The sequence below is a fragment of the Pteropus medius genome, unplaced genomic scaffold (genome assembly GCF_902729225.1).
Source record: "Pteropus medius unplaced genomic scaffold, Ma_sr-lr_union100, whole genome shotgun sequence".
Taxonomy (NCBI): Eukaryota; Metazoa; Chordata; class Mammalia; order Chiroptera; family Pteropodidae; genus Pteropus; species Pteropus medius.
In genome coordinates this window covers 15,353,185-15,380,570 of record NW_024349803.1, presented here as the reverse complement: position 1 = coordinate 15,380,570, position 27,386 = coordinate 15,353,185, and the positions used below count along the sequence as shown (strand labels likewise).

Here is a 27,386-nt window from a genome sequence, read left to right as displayed (position 1 = left end):
TGGCTGCTGCAGGCGCCCCCCCCCCGCCCCCTCCCCGCCACATACACCCACAGGGCGCTCGGGGCGGATCCCCAACTGTCAGACGGGGCACCTGCTCTGTTGTGAGCCCGAGCAGAGCGGACCCGAAGGTTCGCCATCCCTGATCATCCCCGCATTTCGAGACTAGTTTGGAAGCTGTTGCCATTCAAGGAATTACTTCGAGGAGGATCTCTTTTCCGAGTAAACACAGCCACCATGCTGGTCCATGAGTGAGTTTGGCAGGTCTTAGGCTGAGAATACGTCGGGATACAATAAGTTAAGGACCCTCGAAGCATTCTTAGGGTCTTGTGTTATTAGCTATGCTCCCAGAAAGTCACGAAAACTCTGAAGCAGTCCAGTGTGTTACCCGCACAGAGGGGAGTCCCGAGGCCGCCCGCTCCTTCTCCTCGCTCAGCCTCCTTGCCTGAAGAAGGCCTCCTCGCTCGGCCTTCTTGGGCTGTAGCAGAACATGGGCGGCAGTTCCGGACATCGTACCGAGGCAGACCCTACAGAGGCTCTCCACGTCCTGCCTCGGCCTTAGAGAAGGGGACCTTTCCCAGGAGCCCCCAGGAGGCTTCCCCTATAGTCTCCTTGTCCAGACTCGGGTCAGTGCCTCAGCTGGACTGGCTCAGACTGGTTGGAAATGACCCCTGATGCTCCAGTGGGCTCAACACCCCGCCCCAGGCCAGCCCTGTGGGGGAGGGGCACATACGTAAACAGAACTGGGCTCTGTTAGGGAGGGGAAGGTGGAAGATGGGTTTTTTATGGTCACAGAGTTGTCCCCTACATGCTGGATTTCATATTTTTTTGTGTGTGAAAAACTGCTTGAGGTTGAGTTTTGTGAAATTACTTGAAGTTGAGTTTTGCGAAACTGCTCGAAGTTGAGTTTTCCCACAGAACTATGTATGCAGAATAACTAGACTCAAACTGAATTTCATGATAATTCTTGTTCCATCAAAGAATTCACGGTTTTTGTTCTTTTTAAGTCTTTTCACGCCCGCCTCACACAGCCTAAAAGCAACTCTAAAGACGTTTAACCCAATCGCATTGTATTGACACCAGCTCCCAGGATCAAAATCCAAAATAAGTTTCAACCTGCTTTGAGAAAGTAAGCCATGCTGGCTCTGTCCTCAAGTGTCCCCACGTGTAGCCTCAGTAAATATTAAGATTCACTGGACTAAACTTGATGAACAAATATGACTTCAGCCTCAGTGACTCTTCCAGGAGACTCTTGTTTGTCTGTTCGGACCCTGGGGAATGCTGCTGTCATCCGGGGAGGGTGTGAGGCTCCCTCCGACTGTGAGGATTTGGTTGAGAGAAAAACTCTACTTCCGCAAGACCGAAATCTCTAGCGGGAAAATCAGCTCTCTGTTTGAAGAGTTTGCAAACCCCCAGAGAGCTTTCACATCTCAGGGGTGAAGGAGAATCTGCGATGTGTCCCCCATCAGTCACAGCCCTGTGTCCTGTTTGTTTGCAGAGCGAAATTACCCAACCGAATTTCACCCCATGGGGGACCCATCTGATACTTTTCTGAATTTTGGACCAAGAAAAATCAACATAAAGATAAGCATCATACTCAATTCACAGCCAGAATCCATATCCCAGAGGCAGAAAGCGGAGGGACCTGGTGGTTTTCTCTCTTCACGTCCTTTGAGTCCAGGAGCCAGCAGGAAATCGTGTCTCTCTCTCTGTCCTATTTCCTGCCTTCCACCAAGCTGAGCAGGAACAGTTTCTCTCCTGCTCGTTAGAAGAAACAAGACCCCAAGCCCTTTACTTACTGAGCCTTTCTCAACGCCTGGCCTTGCCAGCCGGGTGACCGTCCGCACCTCCGCTCTGCTGCTGCCCTGTGTATCCCTCCCAGATTCCGCCCCCACCCCGACCGCGCCATTGACCAAGTTCTGCCACGAGCTCCTAGAGTCACTGCCAGGCCCTTTGACAGGCAGGGAATTCTCACGGGCTCCCGTGTCGGCCTCTCTGCCGTGTTTGATGAGCAGTTCGCATGACCAGTGCACCACGAGACGGATGCAGCATGAGAAAGACACGGTCTCAGCCTCCAGACCTTGCAGTCCTGGGGCCCTGGAGAGGCACCGTTGGGTGAAGGTGATGGATGTCCCTGGAGGGCAGTTTGACCTCTGCCTCCTGGATAGCTGTCACTGCCAGGGTGAAGGCCTTGCAGGGGGACTGAAGGCAAGAGGCAGGAAGGGCCGTATGGAGAGAGAGGCAGGCCCTGGGGGTGAGAAGGCTCGAGCACGGAACAGAAGGAAGGTGCTCCCTGGTTTCCACAGGAAGCCGTGCCTCAGGATCTGCGCTCCCGGGTCTCACCTGGACGTACGCTTGGGCCCATCTCTCTTGCCAGGCTCCAGCCTCCCTCCCTCCCTCCTAAGCTGTGGCTGTGAGGTGTTGTCTGGGCTCTAAAGAAGCTTTTCTTCCTCCTTTTACCATATGTGCTGCCTCCTCCTCCTCCTGAGGTCTGGAAAGGATGCGGGGCAGCACCCCGGCAGACTCTGCTGGTTGTCACAGCCTCAGCTTTCCAGCTGCCATCACTCCGTCCCTCTTATGCTTTCCCCCATAGCTTATGAGTTGGCGTCTGAGTCTTGGGTTGGGCAGATATAAAAATGCAACCTCATGCGCCAAATCCAGTCTGTGGAACTTCACTCTGTGGGCCAAGAAGGCTGTTTAGGCGCCCCACTCCCCACTGCCGCTGAAAAACATAAAAATAAAGCCCGCCTCAGAGGTTTATTACAAAAATTCAAGGGCATAATATATGAGAGAACTTCACAAACCATAATGGACGGATCCATTATCTTTTTAAAGGAAACCATTATATATCTGTCTCTGATGATCCAGAGCCTCTCATTCAGCTTGGCACATCAGCATGTCCATCAAAACAAGGTCCCAGAAATGATCTTCTTCCGCTAGATGTTGACAAAATGAATTCAGCTTTAAGGCAATCTCATGTTCAAATTTCAATCGATAAAAAGAACGTAGAGTCCGTGTATCAGCCTTCTCCTATCCAGTCCTGTTCTCCAGGCACCAGATTCTCTCCGGAGGTGGCCGTGTTGTCATGGTTCCGGATGTCACTCCAGAGATGCCTTGTGCATATACGGGAAAGTGTTGGCGATTCTTTCTCCCTTTTACACGAATGGCAGCTCACTGTACACACTGCACCTTTCTATCCCATTTCTTCTCGAGTTTTTTTATCTTTGCCTATCAGGTGAAATGGGATTTTGCTGTAGTTTCAATTTGTGTTTTACTGTAAGCGAGGTTAAGCACAAGCATGTGAATTTCCTTTCTTGTGAAATGTATTTTCATGTCGTGCCCAGTTTTTTTTTTGTTTGTTTTTAATTCGACCTTATACTTATTGATTTGTAGGCGCTCTTTACCAGGGAGGCAAGCCCTCTGTGATATCTATTGCCACTGTTTTTATAGTTGATGGTTTACCTTTCGGTTCTCTTCCTATTGGTAGTGTCCATGCAGACTCTGATTCGAGGTAACTTTCTGTCATATCCATTGGGAAGAAAGAATGAAAACGAAGACCCGTTCAGCCCTGAGGCGTGCCCGTCAGGGGCCCTGTCAAGAGCCTGTATTCTCTTTCTGTCGCCTGTCATCATCCTCAGACCGCCCCCTCCACCAAAAAAAAAGGGGGGGGCGTGTAGGGACTGGGGCTTTGAAGGGGGTGGTCCAGAGAAGCCGGGGACATTCCAGCACTTTGAATCTGGGGACAGATCGAGAACACAGATGAGATCTGTCAGGGAGGGTCTGCCCAGGAGCACAGGCTCAGAGGTCCAGGCGGTCAGAACAGAGGGGTTCCTCCAAGCTCTGGGAGAGGGGTCCTCTGTTAGGTTGGGGTCGCCCTGAGGTCGCCAAGCCTGTCCTGCACTTGCCGTCATCAGACAACCATAGGAGAATGAAAGAATTAACCTACTCAGTGACTTGACACCCACACAGGTGGAGGTCAGCCCCTGGGACAGGTGTCTGCCATTCATAGACACACCTTCTCTAGCTCATTTTCTCCCCCAAGATGATAAGCCAGACCCTTGTGGGTCAACAGCAGTCTTATCTGTTACATGTTCTGTAGACTCCTGAAAATCCGCCATGGAACCCTGAACCTGGGCTGGGAAACAGGCTGATTCTCGATTCTTTCTGTATTGATGACCTTTCCTTAATGCAGCTATGGCAAAGCCCATGTCCAGATTGGACAGCTCACTGCCAGTGGCAGCAGCTGCTGAGTCAGTCTCAGTCGGAAGGCACGGCGTAGCCACACATTTCCTGGGCAGATGGCGTCACCCGGGACCTGGCCCCTGCAGATGTTAGGAAAGATTCGGAGTGAATTCGCCAGCAGCTGGGTTGTTCTCTCTTGAGCGTTCAGACATCTGATGGATGCACCGCCGTGTCTGGACTAGTAGCCGAAAGGTTTGCCTTGGCTGCCATTATTGACTCTTCCCCACCCTTTATCTCCCGCCCTTTGGCCATTCTCTTAAAGCCAGATTCTCATCTTTCTTTGAACAGAGTATTTCTCAAAAGAAATATTTTCTCCTTCTGCTAGACACTCCTGCAGCAAAAGAAAATGAACAAGAAGCTTTGATCTTTAGGCATCTTTTTAAGTTTGATCTTTTGATCTAATGTTTTGTTTCTGTGTACTTAATGGTTTGCTTCAAAATCGCCTAAATATAGGGTCAAATAAGACAAATACTTGCGAAAGCAAAATCCATACCAGCGCTTTATTGTAACCCCAACGAAGTGGCGTCACATGGTTCTTTGCAACTGGCAAATCGTTCTAACGTGGCAGCCGGTGAAGAGAACTTCCCAGGTCTCTGCTGTAACCGCAGGTCACTGACCTAATGATCCCCACAGCTCAGCTAGCAAATGACACCTCAGTAGCTCTGGTTTGTCATGTCACTGCCCCAATCTTCTTTATGGAAAGTAATAGGTAAGTCGCTTCTTCCCAGGTGTTCGCCAAGCGCCACAGGCTGTTCAGGATTGCCGGTCTTTCTTGCAAGGGTTGTGGGACAACCTGGGTCACTTCGTCAGCCCCTTTGGAACATGGGCCTCTGAGCCGAGGCGGTGGGCAGTGCGGAGCGCACGGGTCTCGGGCGCCCCACACAGCATTTTTGACAGGCCGAGCGCTGCGTCCAGGTGTCAGAATCTCTTTCCCTCACCCATCCCCCTCTCTGCCACCGCATCGATAGCAGTCCTAGGCACCTATGGCTGCGAGTGACAGAGCACAGGGAAATCCCAGCAAATTAGAGCAATATCGAATTGGAACCCGGCCTTGTGGGACGTAATTTCCTGCACTGCTTGTGACGGCTTCCGAAATCTAAGTGAGCGGCCGTGAATCGAGCCCACCAAGATCCTTATTCTGGTTCAGTATAGTTACAGTCACATATTCTAGGCCAGGGCCTAGAATTAATTTGGCTGTATCTGTGCCAAAATAGTCAATGGTTGCCACCCACCTTTAAATCCATGAGTCAGTCCCCAGGTCTTTTTTTTTTAAGACAATCTATGCTTTTTGAAGGAAACGATTTCCACTGTGACTGCACATCAGTGCAGTGTTGGCTGTCTTCATTGTTGTGCACCCTTAAAATGTACCACTAACAAACACACTTTGTGTGCAAGCGCACAAAAAAAAGGAAAAGCCAGAAACATTCCAGGTGTCCAACAATAGAGAAATTTTGGACATACGAGCACTCTAAATGAATACAGGAGGACTGCCATTGCAGGGCAAGATGGAGTAATAGGACGTCGATTTACCCTTTCTACTGAAACAACGAACACACACAAAAACAGGGAAAAAAAAGATACTGTATAAGCATGGTTTTCAAGACACTGGACTTCAGGCGGTGAAAGATAGTGACCCCTGAGAGACAGCACTGAATGCTGCGATCGCCCCAGCTCCCTGCCTTCCGTTTGCAAAAAGCCTCGGCATGTGGAGGGGGAGGGGAGGGGGAGCCCAGAAGATTCCCTGAGCTGAGGAGACAGGAGCTGGGAGTCGTGAGCTTGCAGGCATGAAAGAGCCCACGGGACACCGTGCTGGAGGGGAGGGCTGCCAGGTGGAGTGGGAGTGGGGGGGAGGCGGAGGAGGGGAGGATTACACATGGGCACGAGGAACCTTTGGGAGGGATGGATATATTCTCCGTCTGGATCGTGGTGTTGGTTTCCCAGAGGTATGTGCAGTTCAGCAAAGCGCACAGCCTCGGTTTCTGTAGTTCAGTGTCTGACCAAGTCTCTGAACAAAAAGTAACACAACACCATGGGAATTTTCAGCTGTCCAGCAGTCACTGTCTGACCTGTATTTTCACTGATTGGTGTCTGATGGCTTTAACCATGTAAACCAAATGTGCTTTAATCGTCCCTTCTGTTTCATTTTCCTCCCAATTTTACCACCGTGATGATATTTCGGTGGCCTCTAACGTTTCGTTAGAGTCCCAGAAGGATAAGGCGAAGTTCGGAGGACAGCGAGGCAGAAGGGACAGTGACAGACAGACTCTGAGCTCAGGTGTCTCCGCTGGCTTCGGTTTGCGGCTTTGCCCGTGTCCAGCCCTGTTGACAGGCGTTGAGGAGGCTGCTGCGTTTAAGTCCCAGGTGGCGCGTGTTTCTCACAGTGGAAGCTGTGACTTGACAGCTTCCCGACACCATAGCGCCCACACCGAAACAGGGCCCAGCACAGAGCAGGTGCTGAGGATATCCTGTCTTCTCGACCACAGAATCATGCCAACTAATGTTTGTCAGACCCTTTGTGGTTGCGGAGAGAGTTTCTTGTGCACTCACCCCGAGTGTGGCTGCGATTCTGGTTCTGCCCGCTTCTCGCTGGACCGAGGGCCCCGCAGTGCCGACTGCGGGGTGTAATTTTCTTCTCAGGCTGGAGGCCTCAAACTCAGGATGCACCTAGACTCGCCACATAATTGCAGTCACGTCGCACATGCTTTTAGATTTTGCGGGGGTTTTTTGATGGAATATTACATTACGAGCAAGTCCCTGCTGTCCTTATTTATAATGGCTGCGTCACAGAGTGGGTGAGTGGCCGACAGTGTCCTCAGCTGGTAGAGTGGGGACTTGAGGAAGGACGAGGCTGTAGAGCTTGTGTAGCTTTGTTGACCTGACGTGCTTCTACTTTGCCTCCCCAACCCCCATGCACAAAGAGTTCAGAGAAAGGGCTAGAAACTATTAAGCCACTTCTGTCTACTTCTTTCCTACCCCAGAGCCCCCGTGTTACACACACACACCCTGCAAATTCAGTGATTCCATTGTGAAACGGACGCGTCCGTGTGAACTCGGGTGGCCCCTAAGGACCGGCCGAGGTTCGTGGAGTCCGCACACACCTCACACAGCGCCTGTCACCCACATTCTCACGCCTCACATCACATGGCGGCCAGCTGCCACTCAAGCATGCTCCCTCGTGAGGAGGTGGCTCCAGCGCACCCCAGGCCTGATGCTCCAGGGCCATTGCCTTGGGACTCTCCTCTCCCGTTAGACACTCGGGTCGGGTCCTCTCGGGGAAGGGTTCGGCCTGATCCTGTGTTTCGCCAGCACTCGCTTCGGGCCAGCCTCCGGTTTATTCTTATATCCACCGGAGGTCCAGAATTATAATTCTTTGCCAATTAAAACTGTTTTTTTCCCTCACTTATTTTGGCCCCGACTGTTGTAGTTAGTTAGTTGGATCGGGCCTAAAAGATTTCCCAAGCCGGCTATATTATAGTCCACTTTCGAAACACTGGACTTAATGGCCAGAAACTGATGTAATTACGAACAGTTTCTTAGCAATGAGGGGATTTTTTACTGCCCTGCAGAGAGCTGAGAAAATTGGCCGGCCTAAAATGAAGACTGTAGATGTGGATAATTTCCTTCTAGAAAATAATGACGTCGTATGGGGCAAAAAAAAACTCATTCGAATCCTCAGCAGGTCATTTCCGTGGCCCTCAGGATTGTCGGGTGCCCACAGGCACTGGCAGGAGACGGGGATGGGGGTGTCAAGCCAGGCGGAGGAGCGTACAGACCCCAGGAGGAGGGAGGAAGGGGCAGGTGGGAGCCGGGAGTCCTCCCGCTCTGGGCCGTGTCCTCGCTCGCATTCAGCTCGCCTGTGCCCTCTGATAGTTCAGGTGTTCGCGCGCCATCCAGCCTCCTGTGCTTGCCGATTTCCCGAGTCGGGAAGTATCGGTTGAGAGGAGAGGGCTCCCCACTCCAACCCGGGGCTCCTAGAGGCTGGGGCTGCTCCCACCTCCCACGGCAGAATGTCAGCCTTGTCCTTCCCCACAGGAGGCGTCAGCTCCTGCCCTCCCCAGTGAGGCACTGGTCCTGTTTGTGTTGGATGCTCCTGCAGCCAGACCCTTATGGAGGGAGGCACAGGGCAGTATGGGGACCGGGGTGGCAGGGAGCAGTGGACAGAGTCAGCCAGATCTGGGTCTCCGTCCCAGCTCTGTTACTGACCAGCACCCTCACCCCATCTTAATGTGCACCCATAGAAGACCTTCTTCGTAGGGTCATTGTGAAGAGAACAGGAGATAGTGGCCCACAGCTAGCTACCCAACAGACCGGTGACTCACTTGCCATCACCAGCCAGGACAAACGTCCACCTACGGGTGCAAAGAGAGATGCACAAAAGCCTGCAGGTGTCCAGGCACTGAGAGAAATGGCCAGACAAGTGGTGGTCGCCTCATCAGAAACTGTGCACGAGTCAGTACATAGGGCCCGCACACTTCTTCGGCCAAGGGCTGGATCTCCTGGTTGTGTCTGAGGCCCTTGCTCCCACTGGAAGTGATAAGGAACAACTGGGGAGCAAAGGGTGTCGTTCAATTTACGAGGGGGATCCACACAGTAGCACGGAGGGGTAAGCCTTTACCCGAGCTCACCAGCATGGAGGCAGTAGAGCTGGAATTGAAAAGAAACTGTTTTATCAATTATTAGTAATTAGCCAATCAGCCAACAGCTGTGCAGGGTTCCGAGCGGTTATGTGAGGATGGAGTGATCTCCTGGGAAGAGTATGGCTCTTAAAGTTGGCGAGACTGGGTCACAACTCAATGCTACTGCTTGCTGACCAGGCGACCTTGTGCAAGTCACGTGAGCCCTACTGACCTCTGTATCCTATTCCGTAAAATGAGCATAGTAATGCTTAATTTTCAAGGTTGTCAAAGAGAGGATAACATATTTGAAAGCGCCTCAACGCTCTTCCTGAACATCGTAGACGCTGTTAAGTTTCCTTTAATGACTCAGATCCTAGGGTCTTTTTACTCCAAGGCCTCTTGGCTCTATTATTTCTGTGGACAAAGGAGAAAACCAACCGTTTCTGCTTGAAACCTGGGTTTCGTTAGCATTGCCCACACACTTGCTAGTGCCCCGTGCACTCTCTCCCTACGCCCCCAGTTCTTCTTGAGTATACAACATGGAAGCTCATGGGTGCTCCCGACCAACAGGTAGTCAGCCATTTTCTTCCTCTCCCGCCCCAGCCTTCTTCGACTTATATTCCAGACGCCACCACTTTCCCTGGGCCTCAGTGCTGCAGGGGTCTCCCGGTGAGTTAAAGCTGAACTGGGCAGAATGCTCCGTGGTGGTCCATGGGGACACAAGGACGGGGCTCCTTATCCCCCAGTACTGGTCAGGGCGTTTACTGTAATGCCTTTCCCCTCCAGACAACCTGTGTCCGTGGGAACCTTGGCCAGATCTGGGGAGCAAGGCTTTGTGACTGGGCCCGCCTCTTCCCTTGAGGTGCCCCAGTGCAGGTTCCAATCGGACACCCTCATGCCTTGGCGGCCAGCAGGCTGGCTGACGGGAGTCCTTTTTGGTGCCTCGAGATTTCATTTAGATCAGCCCCTGCTTACTGACCGGGTCAGAGGGGCCTTCCTTGCTTTTGATGAGGAACGTAAAGTCATTAAATGAACTCCAGGGAGGGCACAGATGCCACCAGACAGCTGAGGCCGTGTGTGAGAATTCCTGCATTCCACCACTGATGCACTCTGTCCCATGGAGGACACGACGAGCCTATGGGCCTGGGTGCGGAGCAGCCTGTGTTATAGTCTTGCTTTAGTCTGAATGTGAAAGGCAGGACCCTGGCAGCAGCTCGAGAAGTTTCTGGAGAGGCCCAGAGCAAGTGCTGTAGCACCAGGTAGGCAGTGGGTGGCGGGTAGGGGAGCAGGTAGGGCCTGCCAGATTCCATCACACCGGCTGGGGGTTCTTCCCCAGATTCCAGCCCGGCGTCTGATGACAAGGAGATAGCGTGTCTCGATACGCAACAGGTAGAAACGTCTTTGAAGTCACATAAAAACCTCAGCCGAAGAGAAGACAAAGTATATCTTAAGAGAACAAAATAAAGGGGCTAGATGGATAGGTTTATTTCTGAAATTTAAACTCTCTGAAGTGGAGTCGTCATAGTTACCTGCTTGTTTTTACTTGTGTTTATGAGATCTGAAGGCCGCGGAATTAAAATAATCCTCCCCTGTGTGAAGTGTGCGTCTGTAATAACAAGCGCCAAGGGGCACCTGGGCACTGCTCGCCGCCGTCAGCTTCATGCCCTGATTTTTTTCCTAGTCTCTCTGTTGCCTGGGCCTGTCCAGAGGGACTCATGATTGGGCCCTGTTCTGCCACACACGTTCAGGATCCCTGAGACAGAGACACATTACTACACCTCATAAACAAAGCCCCGCGACCTGCCCATACCTGACTCAGGGACGGCCCCATGGCCCTCCATACCTCAGACCGTTTCGAAGTAGAGAAGCCTGCACTGGAGCATTTTATAAGCTTCTCGAGGATGATGCCGTGAGTCATATTTATAGGCCTAAATTCATGATGTACCACAGTGATAAGAAATAAAAGTACGTTCTGATTTACACCTTTTTTTTTCAGGCCTTAGATAAGGAGTGTAGGCACGAGGCCTGGCTTTGTCTCTCGGCGGCCACTTTGTCCCAGACAAGCCACTGTCCTCTCTGTCCTCCCAGCCCCACCTGCAAACTGAGGAGGCTGGCTGACGTCAGGGTCCTGCCCTGACGTGATGGTGATGTGAGGTATCTCCTGTGGTTAGTTTGCATTTGGGAAGCTGAAGTGAAGAAGCAGCCGCAGGGGGCTGTATGCAAAGCCATCACCTTAGAATTCATGAGCCCAGTGGGGAATCTGAGGGATGATTCTACAGGACATTTTCAGTGTTTCGGTTATACCAAGTGATGCACGAGGGCCAACCGACAGTCAGCCGTGTTAAACCGACCAAGCCGAAACCTGAATAAAGCAGTGTGTTTCCTCAAAGTACATCATCGGCTTTAATATATGTCCTCAGTTAAACGGAAGTCATCTTAACTGAGTCATCTTCCCAAGTCGGTCTTAGTTCTAAGCTCAGATTTCCAACTTTAAAATGACTTTTCTCTTAAAGATCCCGTGTTTTGAACGAATCCTCTCTCCCGGGCGAGCTGCACACATTCCGTGTCATTCATGTTTCCATGTTGATGGGTTTTAACCACACGGCCACCAGTCAGGTAACGACTAGCACGCCACATTCGGCTGATGTGTTTTCATCATAAGGCAGAGGAATGTGAGGCAGACATGGCTGTTTGTAGGAAACGGACACCTGCCACTTGATGTTTTGAGATAATGAAATCCACTCATGGGCTCTTAGGGTTCCAGGAACCTCTGCTATAATAGCACCTTGTCGCAAAATAAGGTTGAGCTTGCTCGCCTTGGCTCGAGGGGATTAATTGAGTGCTAATAATGAAAATAATAACCACAGGAAGAGGCGTTGTATTTACACCTTTCGCCAGTCTCTTGCATTATGTTTTCTTGAAGAATCACCGCAATGCTCTTTGGTGGCTGCTCTAATCACAGCCACGAGAAGTTCTTCAAGGGTCTCTCTGCCATGAAATCAGGATCACAGTGAGCAAGTGTCACTTTTACCCCTACCTCGTTCAGATGGGAAGGAGATTTCCCTACGGTCTCATTGTGCACGGAGCATTCTCTGCCTAAAGTAGCTCGGAAGTGAAGTCGGTGGGATGACTTTTGAGCAGACACACCATTTGGTTTCTAAGAACGTTTAAGTACCGAGAAAATAGAAGATTAAAGGCCGTGTTGTCTGGTAGATACAGGGGAACATTTCTAACAGAAAGCTGGTTTCCATCTTCATGTATAACCATCAGTGGCCTTAAGAAGAGACCAAACTCTGGGAGAAAGGAGTGATTCACGTCTAAGGATATTTCATTTCAAAGCCGCTTGAAATCCTAATAGCGCAAACTTGACTAATTATGGAAAACCGAGGCCATAGGACAAAATAATTTAGTAGAGCAAATTAAGACTCTTATCCTTTCAAAATTGCCCAGATTTATCTTTACTCACATCTCATACTAGAAATCAAATCAGACGTATATACCAAATTGTACCTGAGTGCTCTCATTGATTTTCCATTTCCCTTTTGAAGGACATCTTGGTTCCTTTCACATGGTAGTGATTGCGAATAAAGCTACTACAGACGTTTGCATACATGTTTTGTGCGGACATAAGTTTTCGGTTCTCTTGGGCAAATACCTAAGAGTGTAATTGCTTGGGCTGTAGGATAAGATTTCATTTAATATGATAAGAAATTGGCCAGCTGTCTTGCAAAATGCTCTTGTATTCTGCATTCCTACCGGCAGTAAATGAGAATTTTCGTTACCTTGGCCAACATTTGTTATTGTCAGGTTTACAAACGTTAGCCACTGTAATAGGTATGTAGTTATATTGCATTGCAGTTTTAACTTGCATCTCCCTAGTGAGAGATGATGTCGAGTATCTTTTCACGTGCTCATTTACCACTTACATACTCTTCTTTGGTGAAGTATCTATTCAGACTTTTTGCCTATTTTAAAAATCTGGTCCATTATTCTCCTGTTGAATTTTAAGAGTTCCTTGTATGATCTAGATAAAAGTCCTTTATCAGATATGTAATTTGCAAACTTTTTCTCCCAGTCCGTGGTTCATCTTATTCTCTCATCAGTATTTTACAAAGAGCAAAGTTCGTAATGTTGATCAAGTTCAATTTGTCCTGTTTTTTCTTTCAGGGATCGTGCTTTTGTGTTGTATCTAAAAATCCATTGACGTACTAAATTTCACATAGTATTTTCCCAAAATTCTTCCCAAAGTTTTATCGTTTCATGTTTTACATTCAGATCTATGATCATATTTTAGATCATGTTTTATGTTAGTATGAGATATGTGCCCAGATTCATTTGAGCGTCTATTTGTTCTAGCACCATTTGTTCTAAAGACTGTCTTTTCTTCATTCATGTTTGCACATTTGTGAGAACTTTATTTCTGGGCTCTCGATTCTATTCCATTGATCTCTGTGTCTATCCCTCTGCCAGTACTATGGCATGGTTACTGTAGCTGTATAGTAAAAATCTTAAAATCGGGCAGTATGGTTGTTCCAACTTCATTCTGCTTTTTCAAAATCGTTTTAGCTTTTCTAGTTCCTAAGATTTGTAGATTCAGATTTTAGATTCAGCTAGTCTATGTCTACAAAAAGATCCTGCTTGGATTTTGATAGGAATTGCTTAGATTTGGGGAGAATAAATATTTTTACTATATTAAGTCTTCCAATCCCTGAACATAGTATATCCATTTGTTTAGGTCTCTACCTCTGAAATGTGTCCGAATTTGCTTTTATGACCCAGCATATGGTATATTTTGAAAATCTGCCATGTACACTTGAAAAGAATATATATTCTGCAGTTGTTACATGAATTTTTCTATATATGTTATTTGGGTCAAGTTTGTTAATTTTGTTGCATAAAACTTTTGAATTTGTTATGACTTTTGTTTGCATATTACTAGGAGAGATAGAAAAGTATCTCACCATAGTTATGGGTTTGTCTACTTCTTTCTCTGGTTCTGTCATTTTTAAATATATTTCAAAGCTGTTATTAGGTGCATTTAGAATTTAGACTTGGTATATGTTCCTGGTTAATTGCTCTTTTAATAAATATGAAATGTCCCTCTTTAGATATGATTATTGCCTTAAAGTCTACTTTGTCTGATATTAGCTTTACCAACTTTCTTTGGTTTTCTTTTGTGTGGTATATCTTTTTCCATTCTTTAACCTTCATTTTTATTCCGTGCCCTCATGATTCTTGTAAGCAGCATATAGTTGTGTTTTATTTTCTATAATCCAGTTTGAAAATCTTAATCTCGTAATATTTGGTAAATCGACATTAAATGTAGATATTATTTGGGCTTACCTTTTTCACATTACTCTTGATTTCTGCTCTTTTTTCCTTCCCTCTTTGGGTTTGTCTTGCTATTCTCTTTCTAGTTTCTTAACATGAAAGCTTGGGTTATTAATTTGAGACCTTTCTTCTTTTTTAATATAAGTATTTTAATACTATAAATTTTCCTTTAAGCACTGCTTTAGCTGCATCTCACAGATTTTAATGTATTATATAGTCATTTTCATTAAGTTAAGAATGTTTTCTAATTTTCCTTGGTATATCTTCTTTGATCCTTGGATTATTTAGGAGTGCATTGTTTAATATCCAAGTGATTGGAGTTATTCCTGTTATCTTTGTTATTGATTTCTACTTTAATTCAATTATGCTCAGAGAATATATTTTATATGGTTTCAGTTCTCTTAAGATTTGCTTTACAACCCCAAATATTATATACACTGGTGAATGTTCTTGGGTTCTTGGGAAAAAAAATGTCTAATCTGTTGTTGTTAGGTTTAGTGCTCTGCAGATGTCAATGAGATCCAGGTGGTTGATGGTGTTCTTCAACTCTTCTATATCCTTGTGGATTTTTTGTCTACTCATCTTATCTATTTCTATGAGAGTAGTTTTTAACTCTCCCACTACAATTGTGGATTTGTCTGTTTTTCCTATCTTTGCTTTGTGTGTTTTTAATTTCTATTGTTAGATGCATAGACATTTATTGTTATATCTTCTCGGTCACAGAACCCTTTTATCAAAATGTTATATGTCACTATTTATCGCTGGTAATTTTCTTTGTTCTGAAGTCTGCTTTGCCTGATATTAATTAACCACTTTAGCTTTCTTTTGATTCATGTTTACATGGTTGCGTGGTATATCTTATCTCATTCTTTTACTTTTAATCCCAGTCTACCTCACCGTATATAAATTAAGATGCTTATAGATAGTATATAGTTGGGTAGTATTTTAATCACTCGAAAAATCTTTTATTTGCTGAATTTAGATTGTTTACATTTAATGTAATTCTTAATATGTTAAGATATCATTTACCTTTTTATTCAAAATGTTTATCCCCTCTTTTTATTTTATTGCCTTTTTCTTGGCTTTTTAAGGCTATGCAACATCTTTTTAGTATTACATTTTGTAATCTATTATATTTTTACTACCTAATATATTATTTACTATCTCTTTGTATACTTTTTTTAGTAATTGCTATCGGGATTATAAAATACTTTACACGGTCTATTATAATCAATATTTTATCGCTTCAGTTGCAGTGCAGAAACTTTACTACCTTGTGGGTTCCTTTACCCTTCCCCTTTATGTTCTACTTTTTTTATATATATTAAATCTATGTACATCAGAACCGCATCAGACAATATTATATGTTTTACTTTTCTACCATCAAACATTATTTTAATGAGAGGAAATATTCCGTTACGTGTACACAGATATTTACCATTTCCGTTACTCTTTCTTCATTTCTGATGTTCTAAGTTTCCTTCTGGTGTTACCCTTTCTCTCGAAAGGCCTTCTTCTAGCACTTCTTTTAGAGCCATTATGCCTCTGTTGGTTTTCCCTCATATGAAAATCTTTATTTCACCTTAATTCCTGAATATTTTGCTCGATACAGATTTCCGATTGGGTAGTTCTTTTCTTTTATCACTTTGAAAATATTTTGGCACTCTCTGCCGACCTCAGTGTCATGAGAAATCCACAGGAATTCACATCATTGTTCCCCAGTAAGTAATACATCATTTTTTTCTGCCTGCTTTCAAGATTTTTTGTCTTTAACTGATTTGATTATGATGTGTTTGAGTGTGGTTTCTTTGGATTTATCTTGTTTGCAGTTTTCTCAGTTTCTTAAATCTGTAGGTTTATGTCTTTCATCACACGTGGCATAGTTTTAGCTATGATTTCTTCAAATACGTTTTCATCCGTTCATGCTGTTCTCTCATTTGGGAACTCCAGTGAGATAAACCTTTTGATACTGTCCCACAGGTCCCTGAGGCTCTGTTCATTCGTGTTTTCAACCTTTTTTCTCTGTTACTCATAGATCATTTCTATTAATCTATCTTCAAGACTATTACCTCTTTCTATTCTGCTAATGAATGTATTCAGTGTGGTTTTTAAAGCATTTTAGTCATATTTTTAGTTCTAAAATTTCCATTTGGTTCTCCTTTATATCTTCTTTTTTTTTTCATTCTATTTTATTTTAATACTTGTTTCAAGAGTGTTAGTGATTGCTTGTTTTAGCATTTTTATAACACTTTAAACTCTTTGTCAGATCATTCCAACATCTATGTCATTTTCTTATTCATTGTCTTGTTGATTGTCTTTTCTCACGTGAATTGAGATTTTTCGTAGTTGTTCGTATGCCCCGTATTTTCGATTTTATCCTGGCCACTTTAAATATTATGAGACACTGTGTCTTGTTGAAACCCTACAGACAATGTTGATACTTTTGTTTTAGCAAGTAATTATGTTAAATTCAGGCTACAGGTTGGGATTGGGATTTCAATGTCAGGTCAGTTTCCAAGCTTTTGCAAATGCTATTTGGATCTATCTTGTGCGTCCATCCTCCGGGGGTCAGTCTGGCGTCTGGGCAGAGGTTTATGAACTCAGTTCTCCAAGTTTTTGGTATGCTGCTTAGGTCAGTCGTATGCAGGCCCTTGGCTGGCTGATGGCGGCGAGCCTACGAGTCCCTAAACCATTGTATGGGGTTGCTTTCTCAAGCTCTTCCCAATTCGTTACTTTTACCCAATACTTTTCTGGTTCCCAGGGCTCCCATTTTCTGTCTGGCCATAAACTTCTTACTTCCAGAGTTGTCATATCTGGGCCAAACACAGAGATTTCGGAGGACAGAGAGAGAAGAGAGTTTGGGCTTGGGCTCCTGTTGCTGGATGTTGTCGCTGCTTCCATTCGCTGCCACCACTGCCAGCACAGAACTACCTGAGGAAAAGGAAAGTCGAGGGGCGTCGTCTGTTCTCTTGGAGCTTTTTCGAGTTTCCCTTCCCATTCCCGAAGCCCGGCTTCTCCTGGAGTTCTCTCTTTTGCCCCATACTGCTCACTTCTGGGATTTGGATTTGTTCAGTTCAAGCTGAGCTATCCTAGGAGGAAAGAAGTGGTCAATTCACCACCACATTGGTGGGGCTTTGAAGTCAGGGTCTTTCCCCGACCTGCCTGGCCCGTTGCTGTTTGCTTTTCATTGTTCTCAAATAGCTGTCCACACATTCTGTTCAGGTTTTACAGTTGCACTCAGGGGGAGAGAAAGGGTGGCATGGGGTTTTTTTGTTTTTGTTTTTCCTTTTACCCAGAACTAGAACCTCCGATTGATATTACTTAAGTTTTTTGTTTTCTAATTAACTTGTCTTTGTATACAGGACAACAGAGCGTGTTATTAATAAGAGTTCAGTTAAGGGGCCAGATCACATCGTTTTAAATTAATTCTTTTGGCTTTGTTTATATCTACATTTATGTCAGCTGCGCACAGTGCTATTTTGGTCCCTGCCTTTGATCGCATTCTCACTGTATTTTCTGTTTGCACTTACTAACTAGCCTATGAGTGAATGTAGGCTTGTTATTTCTTTGCAACTCGTGGCGTGACGTTTTGGAGCACAGCCTCTACACACAGTCCATGGTGGGGCAGTCGGGGAAGGGAGTCTGGATGTAACTCAGCCGAGCTGTGTGAGGCACAGTTTTGAGAAGAACCAGGTGGGAATTCTCACTGTTGAACCGTTCGGTGTAAGTCTGTGCTTGCTTCAGACATGATTCAACTACAGCTGAGATTTTCAAACAGCAGCCCTTGTGAACTCATCAAGTTGGGTGTGATTTCAGAAGTTTACATGCAGCTCTTTTAAGATGCACATCTTTGCAGAAATCACACCTGATCCGGTTGGGCTGGCAGCTGGTCTCTGGCACACTCAGGCAGTGGGACAGGATCTCAGTGAAGGCACAAAGTCATTCACATGTAATTCAGAGTCCATGTTAAATGTTAATTACCCCTGTGACCTTTCTGTCACCATGACTGATTGATTAAGAAATGTTCAGTCTTTTTAAGAACTAGAGAGATGGTCATCAGCCTTGTTGCTATGATCGAGTGAAAAGGCACAGAACGTGTTGAGCAGCACAGTCAGCTGAGGCCAGGCTGGGTCGCGCTTCCTGGGTAGGTAGGCTCAGGCTCCACATGTACTCCTTAGTCTTACTGAGCTGCCACTACCCCGTCTATAAAACACGTGACGTGCTTGCCCTAGAAGATGAGGCTGTGGGAAAGGAGAAACGAGAAAACGCACAGGAAACTGCAAAGGCTTCGGAAATGTAAAGTGCCATACAAGTTTATTACAAATAGTTTAAAATAACAATCGGGATAAAAACTGGAATGACTGGTGAGTTAAGAGAGGCAAGTCCAATGCTAGAATCAACTTAATTTACCTGCCTTGCAGGACGTGGGCGCGTTTTATGGGGGAGCCGAATTAGGTTTCTGGAAGCCACAGCTTGGTCAACACCCACTATGTCCCTTCCAGCCCTGAGTTCATGATTCTGCACATGGATGCTGCAGAGTCAGGGATGTGCACGTGTCTTTCCTGTTTCTCCCGGGACTGTAGCAGCGAGCAAGGGCATACTTCTCAGGATACTGGGGAAGGGGGGGTTGCCCTGGTTTGGTTATTAGTGCTGCTTCTCTCAGGCTCCTCAGATTGTCAGGCACCTAGAATCATCCTTCTATCCATATGAAAGAGCTGTGTTGGGCTCAGGGCACCAAGGACACAGGGACCTTCTGTGTCCTAGCACTGACTGACACCTGGAAAGTTCACTCGTAATTTGCTTTGACTGGAAAGTTCAGGCTTCTGGAACACAAAGCCTCCAGAGGGACCTAGGGAGGCACCCCACCATGACTGGCACATCCCCAGCCGACTCCCTCGTGCTCATCCCCAAGGGTCACCACTGCCTGCCTGCGTCCCCACGGTCAGCAGCATCCTGTGGGGTGGGACTGAAGACATCCTCCCCAAAGCCACAGGTAGCCTGAGACTCAGGGTGCCCATCTAGTGGGACCTCAGTCAGGATGGCAACCTGACCATGTTCTTCTTGCTCCCTTGCAGATCACCTCCAACGAGAAGCACCTGGAGAGCCTCAGGAATGCAGGCAGCCTCCTGCAGGCCCTGGAGCGGCTGGCGCCGGCCGGCGAGTAAGTAATATTCCTGGGGGGCTCAGAGGAGCAGTGCAGTCTCCCCTCCTGTGCTGTCCCCCCACACCCCACTGCACACCAGCGACTCCCACCTTCTAGATTTTCTTGCCCAGTGTGGGAAGGTCGGCTCTGCACTCCTGGGAATCCCTACCATGCAGAAGGAGGGTCAGCAGGAGGGAGATAAGCAGAAAGTCTTCGTCCTGCTGGTGGGGGAGGCAGTATTTACATCATTCGGGAGTAGAGATGAGGGTTGTGTATTCTGACCAGGTGGGAGGGGACACCAGGTGAGAGATGTGATGAACCTCGTAAGAAAGGCAGTACCCGCTTGTGTACACATGGCCCTCCATCAGTGGCCAGGCCAGAGGTACCATAATCCCCACCCTGCAGAGGGTCTGGAGGCCCGAGCAGGGCCAGGGTCAGAACCGGCCGCTCGGCCAGCCCTACTGCACCAGGCTGCCTTGCTTCAGAAGGAAAACCTAGAACCTGCAGACTCTGATGCCCAGAATCTGACGGTGCGAGGCAAGGTCAGCCTCCCAGCCCTCCGCTCTAGAGCATCTAGAACATCCTGGAAGTGAGGTGCACAGCCAGGGCGGCCTCATCACGCAGGCGCATGCCACACACTGTGAAGGTGGGAACTGGCGCCTCGCCAGCCTCACAGCGATGCTGAGGCTCATGCTCCGTAGGATGAACGCCACAGGGAGGGTTCATCCCACGACACGCACCCCTGCACCCCTGAACTTGAGAGGTGGCAGCAGGTGGTGGGGGTATGGCTTACAAGTCTTAGTTTATTTAAAATGTTAGTGCCAAGTGACCAAAGAAAATCTGCATGGGACAAAGAGAAAGTTGTCCCCAGGTGCCCATGCTGCCATCAGCTGGCGCTGTGTAACGGCTCACCACGCGTAACAGAGCCCGGTACGTGGTGGGGGCTCGGGAGGTTTGACGAGTGACTCGGTGAATGTGGTTCCCCCTCCTCACTCAGACCACTGCTGCCTGAGCTGAGGGAGGTGGCCAGAGGTCCCCTCAGGAGGCGGGCCTTCTCCCCAGGGTGGGAGAAGGCTCCTGTCCCCACCCTGGGGAGAAGGCCCGCCTCCTGAGGGGTACCTGGCCTTCACTGGGCATGGCTGCCTGGCGTTCTCCAGTGGCATGTTTTCAGAACCACCGGGTTGTCGGAAATCTCCCAGGTGTTTTCGGGTGGGTATTCATTTGAAGAAAAACGCACGACTGAGGAGAGGTCTTGCTGGGGTGAGTCTGTGGAGAAGGCTGAGCTCCAGCCAACCTTTTGGCACTTAATCCTGGACTGGGCAGGGGTCCACCCCGCCCCTTTCTTCCTTAGGTTAAATCAGAAAAGTAGCTTCTTATCTGTGGTTCCTGTGAGTTGAGGGAAGGACAGGCTGACTAACGGGAAGAGCGTCCTGCACCCCGCTCAGCCCCCATGGTGTTAAGGTGTGGACGGCGACTCCATGGCTAGGCCATGGGCCTTCTGCTAGACTGGTTTACGAAAAGCATGTGATGTCCAACCGCAGGCCTGTGCAGAGAGCCGTGGCGAAGCCACTCTGAGCAGATCTGTGCTGAGGCAGCCGTGGGAGCGTTGGGAGGAGCGGGGCTCAGTGGACGGCCCCTCGGAGCCCTTCCCCTCCAGCCTGCTGTGTGGCAGGGCCTCCTCCGTCTGCCTTCAGGCTGAAGTCGGCACATCCTCATGCTGCACCAGTTTGGGAGAGCTGGACCTAAATTTGGACCAGATGTGACAAAACAAAGCTCAGTGCTCCATGAAGCTGGCAGCCTCTCCTGCACCCACAGCTGACACCCCAGTAACTGAAATGACTACACCGGGCAGATCCTGTGATGGGTGGGAGGTTGCTGCTATGAAGTTGTCTCGTTGGAGTTTTGTTTCGATGGCCGAATAAGAAAAGATTTTTTTGTGTTGACCAAGAATGAGTGGGTGGCAGTGTTCTCCATTTAATGTGGCCCTGCCAGAGGTTGCTGTGCCCTCTTCGCCAGCCAGTGGGCCTTCTGAGACTGCTGTGGTGGGCAGGGTGGCCAGCGTGACTACACCAGACCAGCCCGGGCTCAGCGGGGAGCGGGCTGGGTTCAGCCACATTCTCACTGTCCCTCGGGAGCTTTGATGCAGAGCAGGGATGCCTGGCATGGCCTCCTGACTGCGGCCCCCTCCCACCATGACCCACCTCCTTTATGCAGCCCCCCCACCCCCGGTTATGTGGCTGTGGCTCTATTTCCATGTAGTTGAGAGTGTGCCACGAGCTAATTTTATACTTCAAGGCACACTGCTGTGTCATTCATTTCTTTGCTGACAGTTAAGGCACAGGTTTAATGTGTCTCAATTTGCTCCAGTAACAAAGTTTCCATTTTAAGCTCTTAATTATACATCCACACCTATGAGAATAAGAAACCCAGAGCTCCTGCCTGATTGGCCCGGAGATGGTGAGACGGAGCAGGGCAGATGGCGCTTGGAGTGGGTCTGGGATCTTGGGCTTTTCGCACAGGCAGCTGCAGGCGGGCGCTGTGCAGGACCCGCATGGAAGGGACCCTGGCTGCTGCCCGACTTGCCTCACAGTTCAGCATCCGTGCACCTGGCCGGGTCGTTCAGATGTTGAGTGGTGGCAGGGCCAGGAGCTCGTGCCTCTCAGGGTGCTGGCAGGGCCAGGTCTGGGCCCGAGTCGGGCTGTGGGCTGTGGGCTTCTCACCTCACAGCCTGGGAACCCTGTGTCTGCTTCTTGGGACATGCTGCACAGGAGGCAGCTCTAGGAAGCAGCTGGCCCGTCACACAGCAGCTCCTCTGGAGGAGGAGGCACTTCACCTGCAGATGACAAGGGTCTCTACCTTGGTTTTTCTCCCAGTTCATCTGCCGACAGTGCGGTGGCTTCCTTGGCCCTGGAAATCCTCCAAGCTGCTGGACGCTAGGCAAGGAGGCACCGAACGCAGGCCCACCCGGCTGCACCACCCCTCGCGACACGGGCAAGGTCAGCGCCCCAGCACGTCTGCCACGTCGACACCTGCAGCTGTACTTGGACCTAATAAAGTCAGCTGAGCCCAGAACCTTCCGGCTGAGGTGCGCTCACTCTGGGCCCCAGAAAACCGACTCAGAACAGAGCTCCTCGGTTCCTGGGGGACGTATCTGGGAGCCCCAGGCTTGCCAGCTGTTCTCAGGACATCCTTCCTTCTCTGTGTGGGCCGGCCGGCCTCCTCTAAAGCCTGAGCTGCCTGTGCTAGACCAGTGGAGAAGCCACCGTCCCCAGCCTGCCTGCATCTGTAAGCGTCCCTCTCCACTGAGGTGAAAGGCAGGACCAGGCCTGAACGCTCTCGAGCGCGGCCCGAGCAGGCCTTTGGAAGCTAGTTTTAGCCTCTTGTCTTCTCCACCTTTGCCAGGCTGCCTGGCTTCTGCATTTTGGGGACAAACTGGTTCCAACAGTCCTGGTACAGTTAGTTAAGTTTGCTCGAGGAACACTGGCTTCCTTGAACGTCCACCCATCCAGATGGGTTGATGACATTATGAGTCGTCCCCCCCCCAGCTGCCACCATTTATCCCTGTACCCTTGAAACCTTCTAGCTTCTTCCTGTTCCCTCACATACGCCCTCAGAACCTCCTAGGTTGGAGTCGAGCCCATGAAAGTATCTGGTGGAGTCTGCAAAGGTGCTGGGCTGTTGTACTGAGGCAGGCATTCTCTCAATCTGGACTGGAAGGGAAAGTGGGTCCTGGACAGCTCAAAGCAGGTCGAGGCCGTTCCTTGGTCTCTGAGGCCTGAGTTTCCCAATCTGCCAAATGAAAGGGCTAGACTAGACCAAAAGCTGCAACCCCTTCTCCCAGCTGGGGTGCCCTGTGTGTAAAAGGTGGGGTTTGCCCCGATAAACACTGCCCCGGTTCTGTCCCAGGCGGCAGCCACCATGCACAGGAGATGGGTGGGACCGGCAGAAATGGCCCCACCGACTGCACATCCCAGGAAGCTATCTTGCTGCCACCAACAGCCAGCCCCTCTGCCAGTGATCTGGGTAGTCCGCCAACTTCCACTTGGCTTTCTAATGAACACGGCAGCCCTGCACCCAGCTCTGTCAAAGGCAAGTATGGGAGCGACCGCATTTAATCCCCACCACAGCCTTCAGAGCAGGCCTTCCTAGCTGCATTTCAGAGCTGAGGAAACGAGTCTCGGAGAAGCCGGTCCACTTGCTCGGTTGAGCTCAGGACTCTGACTCCACAGCCCTTGTGTGTCCCCAAGTGGCGTGTCCAGAGCTTGAGCTGTAAGTAGTTGTTGGGGTATAAGAAGGTGTCCCACCCAGGAGTAGGCGGTTCTGCCTGATCGTGCACAGCCTCCGCACTGCCTGTGGTAAGTCCTGCTGGGCCATGTGCCCGTCACCGGGCTGTGTACCCACGTGGCCCTGGCCCGCCTGGCTCTGCCTGTGTTCCTGGGGTGGCAGTGGGGAGCTAGCTGATGGGGCAGCCAGAGGCGGGGCCTTTAGCTCCAGTCGCTTTGCCTGCTGGGTCCAGAAACAGGCACAGGCCTCCATTTCCCAAGGAAACCTGTTCTCCATTCAGTTCTCGGTGAACCAGCTGAGTCCTGACCTAGCGTCCCCGCCAGAAGTAGTCAGAGTGATGGAAGCACCACTTCCCTTTCTGCTGAGCAGGGAGGACTCTGTTTAAGGTAACGCAGGAAGGTGTTAACATTCCAGAACCTGAGTTGACCGTTACTGGCCGAGCCCCACAGCACCGCTGTGAGAAAGGCCAGGGGCGAGGAGGAGGGTCCCAAGCAGTGCCGCTGGCTGCCGAGGGGCCAGAGTACTAAAGCTGGCCCATGCTAAGCCTGGTACTCTGGTGTGATGCTATGTCCACCTGGACTGGGGGTCTTGTCTGTCATTCTCACGAAGGTATCCAATGGAAGGCAGCAGCCCCAGTACCAGAGCTCAGAGGGAGGGGCTGTGAGGCTGGCCGGGCAGGCAGCGGGAGGCTGAGGGCGGGTACCCTTCCGTGCCCTCCCCGTGTGAGGCCCATCCCCTCATTGGGCTCCCCAGGCTGGCTCCAGGTGTGAGGAAAGAGCTGGCCCCCTCAGAGCCCTCAGGGTCCTGGCAGTGACAAGGGGCTCAGACCTTTCCCCTCCAAGCTTCAGCTGTTCACTCTTAACTGGCTAAGACCCACTGGCTGGGCCTCCCAGAGACGAATGGCCTCCCTGAAACCACTGAAGTCACAGAGGCAGGAGGCAGAGGAGGCAGCAAGAGTGCTGGTGGCACAAGGCTGCCTCCCTCCCCCGACCGGCAGCGGGCCCGAAGCTTCAAGACCGTGCCTGAACTTCCAGCCGGAGTCAGTACCCAGGGAACTGTCCCTGTGAAGAACCATGTGAAGTGACTGGCCACAGGTATCCTGAGGAGCCGAGTTACCTGGGGCAGCTCAGGACACAGGTCTGTTGAAAGCAGCAACAGAATCTACTGTCTTGCGTTCTTTGTATGTGTCCAGCCCCTTAGTTAACCTTATTCCCCTGAGGTGTTCTGCATTATCTGAGGAGGGTCTCGGGTCAGTTCTATGAATGCTGGGCAGGTATCATCCCTGTAGTATGGCTCAGAAAATGGGGCTCTGGTGGCCCAGACTCTTGTCCAAAGCAAGTCACAGGAGGAGGAACGGGTCTCTCCTGCCTCCACTCGAAGCCACATGCCCTTCTCCCTCTCCTAGCAACAGAAGATGTAGAACTAAATCTCTGATGTATGGACCTGTGCGGGGGCTGAGGTGGGAGAAAGGGGCTTTGCCCCCTGGAGAGCTGTCTGCAGTGCGATGGGAACAAGACTAGCCAAAATTTAGGGGGGGCCCAACAACCTCAAGCTCCTGTGAGGCCTAGAGGGAGATGTGGGAACAAAAAGCAGCGCGGCCTAGAACGAGGACCAGAGAGGTGTGGAGTCCCCATGGGACCTGGAAGGCTGGCCTTACACTCGCCACTCCTGGCCTTTTACTGGACCAGACACAGACGTGGACGTGTCACCTCCCTCAAGCTTACCGGAGTCTCATGATGGGAGGTGGAGTGGACAGCACCCAGGACGCTGATAGGTAAAAGCAGCTCTTTTTCAGCCTCATCCTTGTCCCCCTCCGTCATTTTCTAATCGCCCTCTGTGGACGAGTCACTCGAAGCAGTTAGAGTCTCACCGACTAGAACAACTGACTGCAGCTGGTCACCTGGGCTCTTTGCTTATTAAACCAAACAGCACAATTCAGATGTTTGTATCACAGTAATCAAAACAAGAGCTTATTTATCTCAAGGATTCAAATAATTAGATCAAAGCCTCAAGTCTAGAGTATCTACCTTCAACATGAAAAAACTTCATCAGCTCAGCGGTGGTCACTGCAGTGAAATCAAATGTCCTAGGCACCTCTTTCCCCAGGTAACCACTATTCTGGTTTTTGCAATAATCTAATCACTTTGCCTTTTACTTTGGCCATCCATGGATGATTTCAAGACAGTCTGCCCTTCTTCTGTGGATCAGTGAAGACCTACTACGTGTATTTATGTCCTGCTTTTGTTTAATATCGAGTCTGAGATATAGTCATACTATTGTGTATGGGTCAGTTTTTTACAGCAGCGTGGCCACTCGTATAAATGAAGCGATTATTGGACAGACACATAAGCTTCCAGTGTGGGCAGTCACGCACTAAGCCATACCGGACCTTGAGGCAAAAGAAAAATCAATCTTTTTAAAATTTTGGTATTTCGTTGGTCTTGGAATTTTCTGCATTAATTTCAGTTTTACCCAAATGGCTACGCCGCTGTTCCACACCTTTCCCTCCGTCTGCATCTCGCTGCCAGCGACAGCGCCCGCTGCCCCCAGCCTTGCTTTTAGGCCTCAACGGTGGGCAGAGCGTCTTCCTCACTCTCCTGAGAGGCTGTCCTCGGCCCTCCGTTACTTCTAAGCACAATGCAGAAGCACCTCGCTCAGATTAATTTCCATACTAAGTTCTTATGGAGAACTTATGGAACTTCAAAATGTGATTTTAGGAAAAGTTCTGAAAATGTTTTCTGGTTTTAAAAAGTTCTTTAAATGAAACACCCTGCTATGCCGCTTTCTGTTAAGCTTCTGCAGTACTGGCTTGGTTCTGTGACACTGAGCAAAACCTGAGACCTGTCGCCTCACTGGGTACAAAGATGTTTCCTTTCCAACACCAATTACATTTCAGACCACAGTGAGGAATGTGAGGCTTTCACAAAAGGTCCTCCCCCAGATGAAGCTGATCCTCAACAAAAAGGAACCGAATGTGTATTATCTAATAGTCATGATCTTAAAAATACAGTGAATCAGTAACAGCCTGCCCGAGCGCAAAACACTGACTCTTTAAAGACCAAAACACAAGTCTTAACAGGTCCACTGACTCTGCCCTAAGGGATGAGCTAACTTGTCAGACCCACCACCAGGATGACAGGACCAGCTGGCAGATAGGTGGAAAAAGGCCCATTCTGCTTCTCTCTGATTATGTTTAGATAAACATCAGCACTTAAACCATCTTAATTATCAGTTCAAAGTGGAGTTGAAGGAATTCCCCTTTCTAAATGAGTCACACTTATGTGAAGGTGCTTGAAATCCAATCAGATAGTTAATTCTTCATTATTACCTTAATGGACTGAAACCATCCAGGGAACCTGGAGTGGGGATGTCTGTGTGGCCTTCAGTTTTGCTCTATGTAGCCCAAAGACTAGATGCCTTTGAATTAAGGAGACAGGGTGGTCACTTGTGCAGGATTATACACATGACTACAGCGAGAGACCAGGCTGGAGTCCTGGCAAAAGTCCAAACCCAGAGTCCTTCAGTTGGCGATGGCAGAATCTCTCCTCTTACACAAGCAAAGGCTCGCTCAATCACAGTGTTCAAAGCTGAAACAATTTTTGGTGCCATTTAACCCAGAGCTAAATGCTAAAATTGGCTAACAATCCCATCTAGAGGTAAAGCTCTATTATTTATAACTTAAATTAGTTCACAGTGTATGTTTTCCTCACGCTGACCTCAATCAACTCATTATCCTCGCAAACCATTTAATAAAGAAAAAAAAAAAGACACAA

The 27,386-nt window shown here is 48.8% G+C and overlaps 1 protein-coding gene across 8 annotated transcripts in view; it reads left to right on the top strand.

Moving 5' to 3' along the window:
• Positions 1–27,386, top strand: part of ULK4 (unc-51 like kinase 4) — a 378,927-nt gene extending 351,541 nt beyond the window's left edge. For 3 of the 8 annotated variants that reach the window (XM_039837397.1, XM_039837395.1, XM_039837389.1), the window contains one exon: positions 16,948–17,136. In XM_039837397.1, coding sequence (XP_039693331.1) covers positions 16,948–17,121 — 174 coding nt within the window. In that variant the 3' untranslated portion in view covers positions 17,122–17,136. Of the gene's footprint in view, positions 1–16,947; positions 17,137–19,261; positions 19,348–20,652; positions 20,938–22,202 lie in introns of those variants that run through there. The other 5 variants (XM_039837390.1, XM_039837398.1, XM_039837392.1 and 2 more) reach the window with 3 other exon arrangements.